Here is a 13,047-nt window from a genome sequence, read left to right as displayed (position 1 = left end):
CTGAAAAGTACTGTGGTTACTCTTAAACTTGACTGTTGTCCTATGTATTTACATTAGCATTACTCTTTGCAGGAACAATCATTGCCCTTTTGTAGTCTGTAAAGTTGGCATCTCTGAGTACTGCATACTACAGTTTACTACATGTACATGTAGTGTTTTGTAGCTTTAAGTGAGGTTATACTTCTATGGTAAGGGCAATATGTGCTTGGCCGGTATTAAACAAGTACGTTTAATACCAGCTAGGGGCCTGGACGCGAATAATGGCCCGAGCCAAAGGCGGGGGTCTTGCATTCCCATTCATAAATACCATTTGTGTTTTAAAGTCAAAACAAGTCAAAGATTCACCAATTTCAACCATTTTTCAACGATTTCAACAATTTTACATCATGTTTTTGGAACACCCCTCTTCCCATGTCTATGGTACTATGTGCCTCGTGAGCGAACTGTGTGGTGTTAAATATCTCCATATGTGTATTGAGAATGGGTATTGAGAATGGCGGGCCAGTACTGCGTGCTGCACGATGTAGTGCAGAATGCAGCAGTGTTTTATCAGTGGTTTTAAAACCACCCATGTGACGGGCTCTCGACCAATAGGAATGGGTAAACTGTCTGAGATATTTATGACCAAACATAATGCCATCCAAGCAGTGTTTGAACAAGTCACTGAATCAGTGTTGTATGTAGTTAGGGTAAAATACTTGTAATGGATCACAAACTTGTCTTTCTGTTACTGGAGTACAAGTTGCAGACAACTTGAATTTGAGTACATTATTCGTGTAGGCAATGTGTACAACCATACATCAAATATATAGACAAAGAGTATCAAATACTTTACCATAGAAATTTATTTTAATAATTATAAAAGTATATACAAATGAGCAATTTTAATATGTAAAATAAATAATTAATATTATAATATGCCAGTGTATTTCTTCATCTGTATTGGCTCAGCTATACATGCATTTAGCATTGGTTAATTCCATGTCGATATTTCACAATGTATTGCTCAAGGTCATTGTATAAAAATAGCACTGTGTCTGATTTAATAACAGGTGTACGTGTCCTTGTCATATCATAATTATCGCATTCTTTATTGCAAATGGAAAAGTAAATCCCGCACAATCACTCATATTTACCTACTGTGTGCTAGATAATAGTGCAAAGTTCATTCTATTGTGTCATTTTACTTAGTCACTGTATAAACAACAGTTTGCTGATACATGTAAGTACAATGCATGTGACTTGAATAGACTTAAAACAGATACATGTAGACACAAAATTTTAAATTTTTTACAGATTATAATTATGCATTTTTTAGTTTTCTTAAAACCAGTCACTTTCATGTCTCATGCAGGATTCATCCGAAAATTGTGATTCATGTTATACTGCACCTAAATGCAATTATGTTTGTGTGCCTTTTGTGTGTGAATAACTTATGTCTAAATAACTTCAATAGCTGTATGTCTATCAAGCTTAATGTGTTATGTTATTGTTTGTTATGCATTCATAGTAAGTTCAAAATCTTTTAGAAATGCAAACACAATGCAAACTAGTCATTATTACAGGCATTCCTAAAGCTACGTGTTCTCGTGTCTTTTCAAAGGAGTATACAATGTACTTCAGTGCATGCTTAGTTCTCAGTAACTCGGTTGTTTTCAAAAATTGCAACTAACCGCACGGAACATACTAGTCAATGTAGGTATTCTTCATCTGGAGGTAAACTAACCATATTTCAGATGTCTTGGTTTCAGGAAATACACATTACATGTTATGTCATACAAATGTTATAAGGAAAAATTATTATAAAAAATCCTTGTTTGTTTTTATCTGACCTGACAACCACTTTTTGCCTGGTACATGTACATTGTATTTCAAAAAGCAAATACAGCTTCAAAATTAACACTACAAAATAAAAGAAGGGAAATTGTGTTTGAACTACATTTTTCGAAAAAGAAACATTGTAATATGAAATAAGACCAGCACAACAATGACTGGACTCTTAATAGCCAAATGTACCCCAAAATTCCTTCTCGTGATAATTACATTAAAACAACAAATGTTCAAGGTAGAGATGCACACACTTCTACATTCTACTGTTTAATGATCTTTCCAGCTATCGTGCGGGAAACGTGTTTTGCCCAGACAGTACTGCACTGCAGACATAATAGAATATTTTTGGGTTTATTGAAATAGATTGTTGGTTTCAGTTTTTGAAACATAAGTAAAATATATGTATGATGCTAAAATCATATAACACGCCAAATGAGTTTCTTTTTTCTCTTTTAATGCCTCACCTCACCCCCCCCCCCCCCTCTCCGCCCGCCAATATTTTTTCTCTAACGACATCCGTTTCCCATCTGATAGGTCCATTGTATGTACATGTATATCTTCTGCATTGTTCTCCACAACACAAACCCAAGATAGGTTTTTTTGTCTTAATTGTGAGAAATGTTCCTTCCTCACTTAAGGTGAAATGAGAAGACTGAAAAATGCTCAATGGGTTCGAACTCGGTCACCTGATTAGAGGTCGGGACTTCAACCAGTCCACGAATCAGCTGCCAATCGAGGCCGTTCCCTGGAAATGTTGGAGCAATGACATTGGGCAATTAATCCAGGGGCTGTAACGTCAGCACAAAGACCGTTGTGGGCATTGTGACCTAAAAAAATCACCGTACTGTAACTCTGTAGAGTTCGAACAATTCATTTTTTTTTATCCACATCCCACTGCAGCCGGTTAATGGTGTAGCTTATGGAAAAACGACAGACAATGTGACCCTAATGTTCTCCTTTTTTAAAAGGTTCCAGGTTTGAAGCCACCCCACGGTGCAACATAGGCTTTCTAAAGAGGAATATAATTGAATTACCTCGGGGATAGGCCAATTTCGCAGAAATAAAATTGAAATTCATCTTGATAGTGGCCGATTTGAAGCGAATCAGCTCCCTACAATGGTTCGTATTAGGTTCTAGACGTTCAAGTTCGTCTCAGTCGGACTTGACATTGTCATGTTTAACATCCTAAATTGAAGTTATCGGCTTAACCGATCGTTAAATTTAGCAGTCTGTTTGGTTAAGGGTTATTTGCGTAAAAAATAATATTTTCGTTTTCATCTCCACGCATTGTATTTAGTATAAGTTTTCCCAGCCAATTTCGCAAAAATGGCTTTCGAATTCATCTTGATATAGTGGCCAATTTGAAGCAAAGTAGCGCCCAGCGGTCATAGTGGTTCGTAGGCGTTCAAATTCGTTTTAACCCTAAAAGGGCCGGGGCGGCATCCGCATCCCCCCCCCCCTCATTTTTTTTCCGTGATAGCCTTGATTTTTTTTTCGCGACCCGAGCTGTTATGACTTTTTAGCCTCGAGCCTCATTTTGATACCAACAATGTTCCTTTTGCCATCAGTATGTACATAGAGTAGAATTACCATTTGTACAAATGAATAATTAGTTAGCCAAAATTCCAAAACTATGAAGCCCGGGAAGGGACAGGGTGGATTTTTTTTTGGCATTTGCTAATTCGTCCCTTCCCGGGCTTCATACAAAACCCTTTTACCTATAGTCATGAAATTTCTTCGGTATGTTCATGATGAGTTGCTCTATGAATGTACCGAGTTTAATTTTTCGTCACTCAATGGCCGAGATCTTAGGGGGAATCTTAAGCGGGCCCCGAACCCCACGCCTGTAGCTCAGAATTCTGGTAGCCAATTCAATGACTCCAACCTCGAAAACGCTGTTCAAATAATAATCTTTTGCTACGAAAATATTAGTTAAAGCATGGAGAAAAGTGGTAAGAAATTGCCTCAGATCACACCACAGAGCATCTAGAATCCAATTTTTTCCGGGCCCTTAAGCGGGCCCCAACCCCACGCCGTAAGGGCTTCGCGCTCGCATCAGTTCTGATCAAGGCATGTCCCCCCACTTTTGAGAAGCGATTGACGCCCCTGAAACTTACACAGCTGGAAGCTCCGGCGAATTTGGATGCTCGTTTGTGCAATTTTAATTTGAATGCCCGGTTGTTAAAATTGCGTGATAAAATATGAATAGCATGCTTCTAATGTGAAATTGATTGGTGTTTTTAGCCAATTGAATGTTGATCTCAACGCGCATTCAAATTCGTGCGAAAATGGTCGCTGATTTGGCATGTTTGGCCGCCAAATCTGCTAACTTGGCCGGGACTCTACTTTCTGCATTCAAAATAATTGGAAACGAAGGCAAATGCGAGACTTTCATTTTTCACTTTTCACATGTGCGTTTGTTATAGGTTTCATTCTTGTCTCTTCATGTTCAAGATACATGTATCTTTTATCTGTCTTCAATCTAAATACAAAAATGTAAACTAGTGACTCAAGAAAATTAACATACCAGCAAGTCCACATATAACTCTCTAAATTCCAAAGAGTGAAATTAGGGACTAGACGTTTTACAGTCAAAATCTCTCTCATTTTCGATTGACATCATGGGCGTCGCCAGGATTTTTTTCTAGAGGGGGGCAAAACATTTTTGTTTCCCCCAAAAATCCTGTATTTCTCAACATATTCTCGATTTCTCAGTTTTAGAGGGGGGCAGGGACATTTTGCCCCCCCCCCCAACTCATTAAATTTACACCACTATGACTTCGCGCCTCTTTTTCTTTTCTTTTTTTTCTTCCTTTTTTTTTTGGCTTTTCCAGGGGGGGGGGGGTAAGCGCCCCCCTTGCCCCCCCCCCCCCCCCTCTTGACGCCCATGATTGACATAGTCTGAAAAATGAACCACTTCGGTTGAAGCTGGAGTGAAACCTCGATCTTTACGATTGAAGAAATTTCACTGTAAAACGTCTAGTCCCTAGTTTCCGACTGTCAGTGGCGTAGTCACCGGGGGGGGGGGCCGTGGGGGGGGGGCCGACCGCCCCCCCCCCCACCCCATGAAACCTTGTCGCCCCCCCCCCCCCCAGTCGCCCCCCACTGAGATTTTGAGTTTCTAAAAAAATTATCATTGATATACATGACGCCATGGGCATCAATCCTGGGGGGGACAGGGGACATGTCCCCCCCCCCCCCCCCACTTTTTGAAGGGTGGGGGACACAATATCAAATGTCCCCCCCCCCCCCAGATTTTTGAACTCGTGTCTCATTTACAGGGCCCTATTATGTACTACAATGTATCTTTTGCTTAGAAAATATTGATTAAAGTGGTCAGAAATTGCCTCAGATAGCACCACAGAGCATTTAGAATCCAAAATTGTTCGGGGCCCTTAAGCGGGCCCCGAACCCCACGCCTAAAGCTCAGAATTCTGGTAGCTGATTCAATGACTCCAACCTCGAAAACAATGTTCAAAAAAATTTCTTTTGCCTTTAGCTGAGAAAACCTCGAAAATTATGTTTTAATTATTATCTTTTGTGCTAAGATAATTATTGGTTAAAGTGGTAAGAAATTGCCTCAGATCACACCACAGAGCATCGAGAATCCAATTTTTTTCGGGGCCCGTAAGCGGGACCCGAACCCCACGCCTATAGCTCAGAATACCGATAGCTGATTCAATGACTCCAACCTCGAAAACGATGTTCAAATAATTATCTTTTGCTAAGAAAATATTAGTTAAAGCATGTAGGAAAGTGGTAAGAAATTGCTACAGATCACACCACAGAACATCTAGAATCAAAATTTTTCCGGGGCCCTTAAGCGCGCCCCGAACCCCACGCCGTAATTCCTGGCTACGCCACTGCTTGGCAGAGCTGCCATCATCGAAAGGGCCAAAGGGTTTTTCTTTCCCGAAGGTAACAGATTCGGTCCAGTTGAGAATTTCACCTTCATCATTGAGAATTTTGAAGAAAAGAAGATTGATGGCCGACCGTAGGTGACATGTATGAGTCAACTGGGTCGCCTCTACTGCGGTTCTATCTCTGCCGGCCGCCGAAAAAAGATGACGACCCATTGACCAACATTGACAATCTGGTTGGTTCAGCACCAAAAGCTTCACAGGCTACACTTAAGTCACAGGCTGGCTCCACAAGCAAAGCCCCACACAGAGACCACGGCAGCTGCGTCTCCAAGCAGGCTTGCTGGTTCCTCCGTCATGCCTGTAATGGTCACCACAGAAGATGTGTCTACCGGACTGCGTGATGCAAGTACATGTGCTGCTGGGAGTCCAGCGACTGTGTTCAAACTGTCACCAGGCATCAGAGTGCAAGACTTTCTAAAGGACCCTCACTCCTATGAGTTCATGGTTGAGTCTGCAGCCGAGACTCTAAATCCTGAGATCGAGAATCTCTTCGCAAAGTCTGAATATCCCGTGAGCTCTACTGCCAGCACAGAGGCCTGCTCGCCAAATTTGGTTGATCTCGGCACTCCAACAGTGCAGGCACGGGCTGTTTTGGGGGGGTGCTGTACTACCAGGGTACAATAAGCCAGATGACTTGTCTGGTTAGGAGCCTCTTCCCATTGTAAAGGACCTGTTAAATTATGTTGATGAACAGGGTCACCCTGTCGCCTCGGTTGCTACTGCAGTAAAATTTAATGATGAACCATGGGGTGACGCCAATGCTCCGGTAGAGAAAGTCAAACTGCATCGAGGGCATGTGCTGAAAGAACTCACGGAGTTCTATAAGGAAAATGATGTTAGCGCAACTATGGAAGTCCAGATGATCAACAAGAAGCGGCAGAGGATTGTGGAGGTGTACTGAGGGACGCTTTGTCGGAGTACTGGGAGGACTTTTATCTGATGAACACAACCGGTGGGAACGTGAAAGTGCCGTTTTTTTCGGGACATGATGAAGAAGGAAGATTGGCAAGCCTGTGCGAAAGTGCTGGTAATGGCATACAAGCAGGAGGGATACTTTCCATAAAAGCTGGCACAACCTTTCCTGTTGTTCACTATTGCGACGACAACGAGCACCGCTCGCTTCTCCCTATACCTTTTTGGAGTACGTGCGTGACTCTGAAAGGGAGCTGCTCGAAGATGCTATGCAAAACTTCAATGAGGTCGACAAAGATGAACTGCTTGACATACTGGAAATCTACAAAGTCCAGAAACATGTCAGGAACGACAACATCAAGCACATATTGGAGGATGCAGCACACAGAACCATCATTGAAGCTAGCTCTTACATCTGCAGATGTTGGCATGCATTGTTCGTCATCAACGAGCTCAGACCCGTCTTGAGAGCCAACTTGGCAGATGTGTGCAAGCAGGCACTTCCAACCGACACCATCATCCTGCCCAACCCAGCTACCGAAGCCGAAAGAAACACTGGTAAACTTCTACTGAAATACGTCAGAAGCCTTTCATCTGAGAAGCTGGCAGCCTTCCTGAGATATACCACAGGTAGGAGAGTTAAGTGTTCTTGCATGTTTACCATGGTTTCTATTTTTGACTTGCTCAAAATTAGTCATAATTCTTTTTAGGTACTTTTGAAATAGTCTGGCATTTTACAATTATAGGTGAAGGCAGCCTTCAATCAAAACTATACTGTACTTTTCATTGATAACCATTACAGGAGCCAACCTCATGCTGGGACGGAAGATCACAGTCAGGTTCGTGCAACAGACAGACTTTGAGAGACGCCCCGTGGCCCACACGTGTGGATACCTGCTGGAGTTAGCACCAATCTTCAAGGACTATACCGAGTTTCGATCGGAGTTTAATGCAGTCCTGGATGCGAAGATCTGGGTTATATTGTGTATGGCACACGACGTCGTGTGAATCTAGTGGCCTGGTTGTCTGATAGTCATTGTATGCCTCACGTGGGCAGTTTTACATCCAGCCGATAATAGGCCGTGCCACACGGTAATGAACTCTAAAATCGTGACCGAGATAACTTCGAGCTGATGCTTTGATTCTCTCTCAGCATACAAACTTACAAGAAGTAACTAAACTATTTTGATAAATTATAGGTCCACCGGCACCAAGTCACTCCGTGAGGTTGGGGTTGGGGTTGGGACACATTTTTTTTTTTACATTTACAGCTTTTACTGAAATTATAAGGGGCCATGTTATGTATGTGAATTACTATTGGTAGTGTTGTGACTATTTTAGCTGATTTAAAATGTTTCCGACACCCTACTAAGCATTTTATGTTATACTTTCGTTAAAACCGGTTTACCGAAGTAACAGCCCCAAAAGTGTGCGATGGGTTAGACCGGTAAGCGACTCTTTGTGTTATGTGTACAAAATTCCCTTTATGTGCCAGGCTCGTATACGGGAACTTTTTTTGGGGGGGGGGGGGGGGGGGGGTGGGTTGGGGGGGGGGGTGCGTATCCAAATTACAAAATGTACCCCGAAATGGTTTATCGTAGTGCATGATGGGAGCAATAGGGAGTAATTTCAGCAAAAACGTACAGTATTTGAAGCAGACCACGCACAATGAAGCAAACGACAAATTCCAAATCTTTTCAGTGATAACAATCTGTACGGTTTTTGACCAGAACGGGTATACCCAAAACTACAATAGTTTGTTTTGTCACTAAAGTATAATTCAATAAAGACTGGTAAAGTATTCAAGTAAAAAATGACCCCCTATTGCTCCCAAAATGCAACACGATTACGTCATCTGTACATGGGTCTATCAGGTGCAATAATACTGAGGCAAAGGTCAATTTGGCCCAGAGATATTATCTTGGTGACCATTACTGTTGGAATGACCATATCTTACCCTATCTGATAGGATAGACATAGCATATGTACGTTATAGGTTATACTCGAGTTTAAGTGTTTTCTGTTTTCTTTATGAGAGTTTCAAGTTGATTGTATTGTTTTGAAGAAAAAAAAGATAAGACCCATATCTGACGCTGATATCTTACATGGTCAAGATAAAGAATACAACAGCGCTAGAGACATTTCAGCTCATCGGACCTTGTCTTCACTGAATTTTGCTATTTCCACCAAATAATAGTAAATATTCGTGCTCAGTGTTAGCTTCATCCGGCACAGCTTGAAAAGGGACTTGAAAACTGCTAACGACGGAGGGAGGAGTTTTTGGTAATATATGAAAAGTTGTGGATAACACGTTTACAATAACAAAATCGACAAACAGCCGAGGGGTAGCACTCAAGTTAACAGAGACTGTCCACAGAAACGTGGTCTACACTGTATGTGCATATTACGTCGGCTCAGAGCTATAGCATGGTCCATAGTGATATTCCAATTTCAGTAATAAACAAGGCGCCCTCATATCACAAAATTGTCGATGTATACAAATAACTACAAAAAAAAATCGAAAAATAAACTGGATTATTAAAATACACGAATATATTTATCCTTAAAACACTTTGTAAATAATCTGTAATCCTGGAAACCTATTTTCTGAGAGATTCAAAGCTTGTACGACGGATTTTTATCAAATTTGTTACAAATTTCCTTAAAACCTCTATAGCTCTCAGCCGACACCGTGGAGATATTAAAAGTCGTATTTTGGCCTAGAACCTCGCAGTGTCATATCTGCATGACCAGAGGTTATCCCAAAGCAAACCCACTTTGTGCGTTTGAACACAAGATAAAATGTAATAATTATACGAGGATGTTGATATATTTCTTGATTTTGCAATTATAGATAATCAATGGGCTCAAGTTGTTTGTGTACATGAGGCAGCACGTATACAAGCATGTGCGTCGCCTTTACTTTGCTGTCTCACAAGCCCTTTCAACTCCGTTTCACGAGCCCTTTAAACTCCAATTTCTATTCTAACATGCTCTCTGAGGTCAATGTGCAAGTTCATCGCAGCTTCACGATTTCTAGGATCCTCCTATCCGTTGTTAATGATTGATTGACAACAGTATTAAAATAACTCCCGATCACATGGAAATCGACCATTGCTGAAGTTAATTCTTTCTTGTTCCACGCGTTTGAGATCCTGTGGTTCCATAGACCTTAGGTAGCTGGAACATTGGCAGCGGTCGTCCGTGGGTCACATTTGCTTAGATTTCCTGAACAAGTGTCTTTCCCACACCTCTGCAACTGCATCAAGATCATTCTGCAAAAGAAGCACATACTAATGCGTAAGACATTGTTTATTAGTTCCACCATAAACGACGATAAATCTCCGTTCTAAATGTACGACAACATACACAAAAGCTAATCTAAATATTGTTCCATGTACGCCCATTTGGTAAATACAAGGGCGGATCCAGGTTCATGAAAATCGCCTACAATACAATAACATGAAAAAGTATGAACGGATTGGAAGGTATAGAGAAGTTCAAGCTCTTCTCAACCGATCCACACACTGACAGAGGCAGAGGACACAGCTACAAGCTGTATAAGCCAGCTCTGAAAAAGGAGCTGAACTGTAGAACATTTTTCTTTTCAGTCCGAGTGATCAAACTGTGGAAATAGTCTTCTAGCAAGCGTCATAGAAGCTAAGACCACAAACCACTTCAAGACGCAGGTGGACAAGTTTTGGAAAGAAAAATGGCATGGAATCGGAGAGGCTTAAGCCTGATAATTGCTCATCAAACTAATTAGTGTCGGTGTAAGTGTAAAATGCCAGGCGCAGGAACTAAGGTGTCTGGCACACCCACAGAGGGTGAAAGACCTATAGTGGACTTTTACATGATAAAAATGTGAACAGAACGGTCTGAACGGTGATATTTCTCACCTGGATACAATTCATGAAGACAAATCTGATAAGTTCTTTGCCCAGCACATCTCCAGTGAAAAAAAAAGCCTTCATCTAGCAGGCACCAGAAAACAGTCATTCAAAATTCCGTGCATTGCTTAATTCTGAGCTGCCCCCACCAGGACTCTATTCGCTGATTCGCCGTACTTCGACCAGTTAAGTAGCTCTTATCGCCACCAAGTGCATCGTCGTGATGTCTTAGAAACCTCTGGAGTACTCTCACATGTCCATTTCTGTTCCCATAATCACTCCGGACGAGGGTAGGACACCCTCCAAGCCTTTCCACTGCCTTCAAAAAGAAGCCCTCGATGTACTCCGGGTCGTTGGTTGTGCTGTTTGCCTCTAACCAAATAACTTTCCTGCAAAAACTTTCCTGCAAAAACCGTCCATACAGCCACTGATCCCAATACCGAACGGTTTCAGTTTGTCCATTGAGTCCAAAATGCCACACGAAATTAGGTCCGCGACCAGAATATCGACGACGTACTAATCGCCGCCGCCTCTTTCCAGGCTCTACCCCATCTAGGTCAAGCTCCAACAACATCCTTCTCACAGTTTCTCTACTGGCAACCATGCCTGCTTATAATAACTTGTGATGCATCCAACGATAGCCATGTAATTCGCCCGATGCTTGCAGTTGTCTTTCGATAAAGCTTCTTACTTGGGCCATATCCAGGCGCTGCAGTTCTCGTTGTACAGCTGACGATGACGAACACTCAGGTTAATGTTACAATGGGACGTTTGCCGCAGTTTCCACATGAGTATATCCAAGTTTTAAAAATGTCTTAATCAGTTCATCCATGTCATCCATCTTCAACTACAAAGTGAATGCCAGTTCCACCAACGAAATTGGAACAACTTGTTCACGGTTAGGTTCCTCCTAAAGTGTTAAAATACTAACCATTCTATGAGGATGAGGATGGGAAGGGACAGGGTGGAATTTTGTTTTGGGAATTTGCTAATTTGTTCGCACGAATTCCTAATTCGTTCGCACGAATTCCTATTTCGTTCGCACGAATTCCTAATTCGTTCCCACGAATTCCTAATTCGTTCGCACGAATTGCTAACTCGTTCGCACGAATTGCTATTTCGTTCGTTAGTAATTCGTGGGAACGAGTTGGTAATTCGTGGGAACGAATTAGTAATTCGTGCGAACGAATTAGCAATTCGTGCGAACGAATTAGCAAATCCCCCCAAAAAATTCTACCCTGTCCCTTCCCGGGCTTCATACCATGGCGATGCGGTGGCGATAATTGCAGTGAGCATTCAAAAGAACGAGGTGATGGCGTTTTGCAAAATATACGGTTTCTTTTATGAATTCTAACGAGGCAATCACTTTGATGAAAATGACACTACAAATGTGCGCATAATTGCATGCATTATGAACAGGTAGAAAGTAACGAATAAAAGGACAGTCGAAAATTAGTGCGTTATAACGCCGTAATAGGGCGTTATAACGCCGTATTAATAGGTCGTTATAACGCCGTAAAGCTATGGCGTTATAACGCCGTAAAATTAGGGCGTTATAACGCCGTAAAATTAGGGCGTTATAACGCCGTAACAGGGCGTTATAACGCTGTAATAAAATAATTTTCTTTGGTGGCGGAAATCAGCCACCGTAGAAATCAGCCACCGTAGATTTCAACGTCGGTTTCACTTTCAGAAGTATAGCAGTAATTTTGTAGCGTAAGCCTACTATTCGACGGGGATGAGGTTGATATATATATAGCCCCAGTATCACAACTCCAGCAGTACCACTAATGATAATTTATGCTTACGTCACCACAAGTCAGGTACGTCACGTCACAGATCTCTATATTGAGTATAGGGGCCTATACTAGAGAGTAGAGATGAGTGAGTGGTAAAGACCACTGATCTCCATTAAAGACCATTGAAAGTGGCGTTGTAAACAACATGTATAGGCCTATAGCCACGTTCACGGGTCTAGTTGTGGTATTTGGAAAACCCCAGAAAAGGACAAGTTTATAATCATATACTTTACGCAGCGGGTATTGGTTTGCGTCGCATAAAAATGGAAAAATGACAAGCCTCGATCCTGGTGTGGAACTGAACATTCAATTGTTGATTTGTTTTATGATTTCCATATTTGCACAGATTAAGAACCTGCAAGTTGGCTCTTACTAGGCTGACAACATTATGGAGGCAGACAAGTACCAATTAAGAAAGTACCGTGAGGTCTTGGTTGATAACATCACACCAAGCGACATACTGGATCATCTGATACAGGATGGCATCTTTCTGCCTAAAGTTGAAGAAATTTCCAAGTATTCAAGCAAAGTATGAGAATAATGTTGTGGTTTTCACAATTTATCATCCAAATTCTCAAATTTTCCTAATTTATTTCGTCCAATATTTTTTGAAAATTAGGTCTCCCAAAATCATATGTTCAAGTTTTGTTTAGGAACTCCTCCACCCGTTGTCCAGGCGAAAGCCCTGGTGGG

The 13,047-nt window shown here is 41.6% G+C and overlaps 1 protein-coding gene and 1 long non-coding RNA gene across 3 annotated transcripts; both read left to right on the top strand.

The window, feature by feature from the left end:
• Positions 1-2: 2 nt before the first annotated feature.
• On the top strand, positions 3-2,263 carry LOC119735099. The gene is made up of 2 exons (XR_005272140.1): positions 3-891; positions 925-2,263. It is a non-coding gene; the product is annotated as an uncharacterized LOC119735099 (long non-coding RNA).
• A 4,351-nt stretch (positions 2,264-6,614) lies between these two features.
• LOC119735023 lies at positions 6,615-8,175 on the top strand. 2 transcript variants are annotated; one of them, XM_038208718.1, is made up of 2 exons: positions 6,615-7,295; positions 7,501-8,175. In XM_038208718.1, the coding sequence occupies exons 1-2, from the start codon at positions 6,935-6,937 to the stop codon at positions 7,671-7,673; spliced, it is 534 nt and encodes a 177-aa protein (XP_038064646.1). In that variant the 5' UTR covers positions 6,615-6,934; the 3' UTR covers positions 7,674-8,175. The 2 variants fall into 2 exon arrangements, with proteins under 2 accessions (XP_038064646.1, XP_038064638.1); XM_038208710.1 differs by having other exon boundaries at positions 7,468-8,175.
• Positions 8,176-13,047: the final 4,872 nt, after the last annotated feature.

The sequence above is a fragment of the Patiria miniata genome, unplaced genomic scaffold, assembly GCF_015706575.1.
Source record: "Patiria miniata isolate m_02_andy unplaced genomic scaffold, ASM1570657v1 HiC_scaffold_10, whole genome shotgun sequence".
Classification (NCBI taxonomy): Eukaryota; Metazoa; Echinodermata; class Asteroidea; order Valvatida; family Asterinidae; genus Patiria; species Patiria miniata.
The sequence above is the reverse complement of the archived record's forward strand: the minus strand, read 5'-3'. Positions and strand labels throughout refer to the sequence as shown.

What these genes read in the sequence shown, in the direction of transcription:
- LOC119735023 (XM_038208710.1), top strand. Translation starts at nt 6,935, where the DNA reads ATGCAAAACTTCAATGAGGTCGACAAAGATGAACTGCTTGACATACTG. An exon ending in CTTCCTGAGATATACCACAG is followed by an intron (nt 7,296 to 7,467) that starts GTAGGAGAGTTA and finishes TAACCATTACAG; the next exon opens with GAGCCAACCTCATGCTGGGA.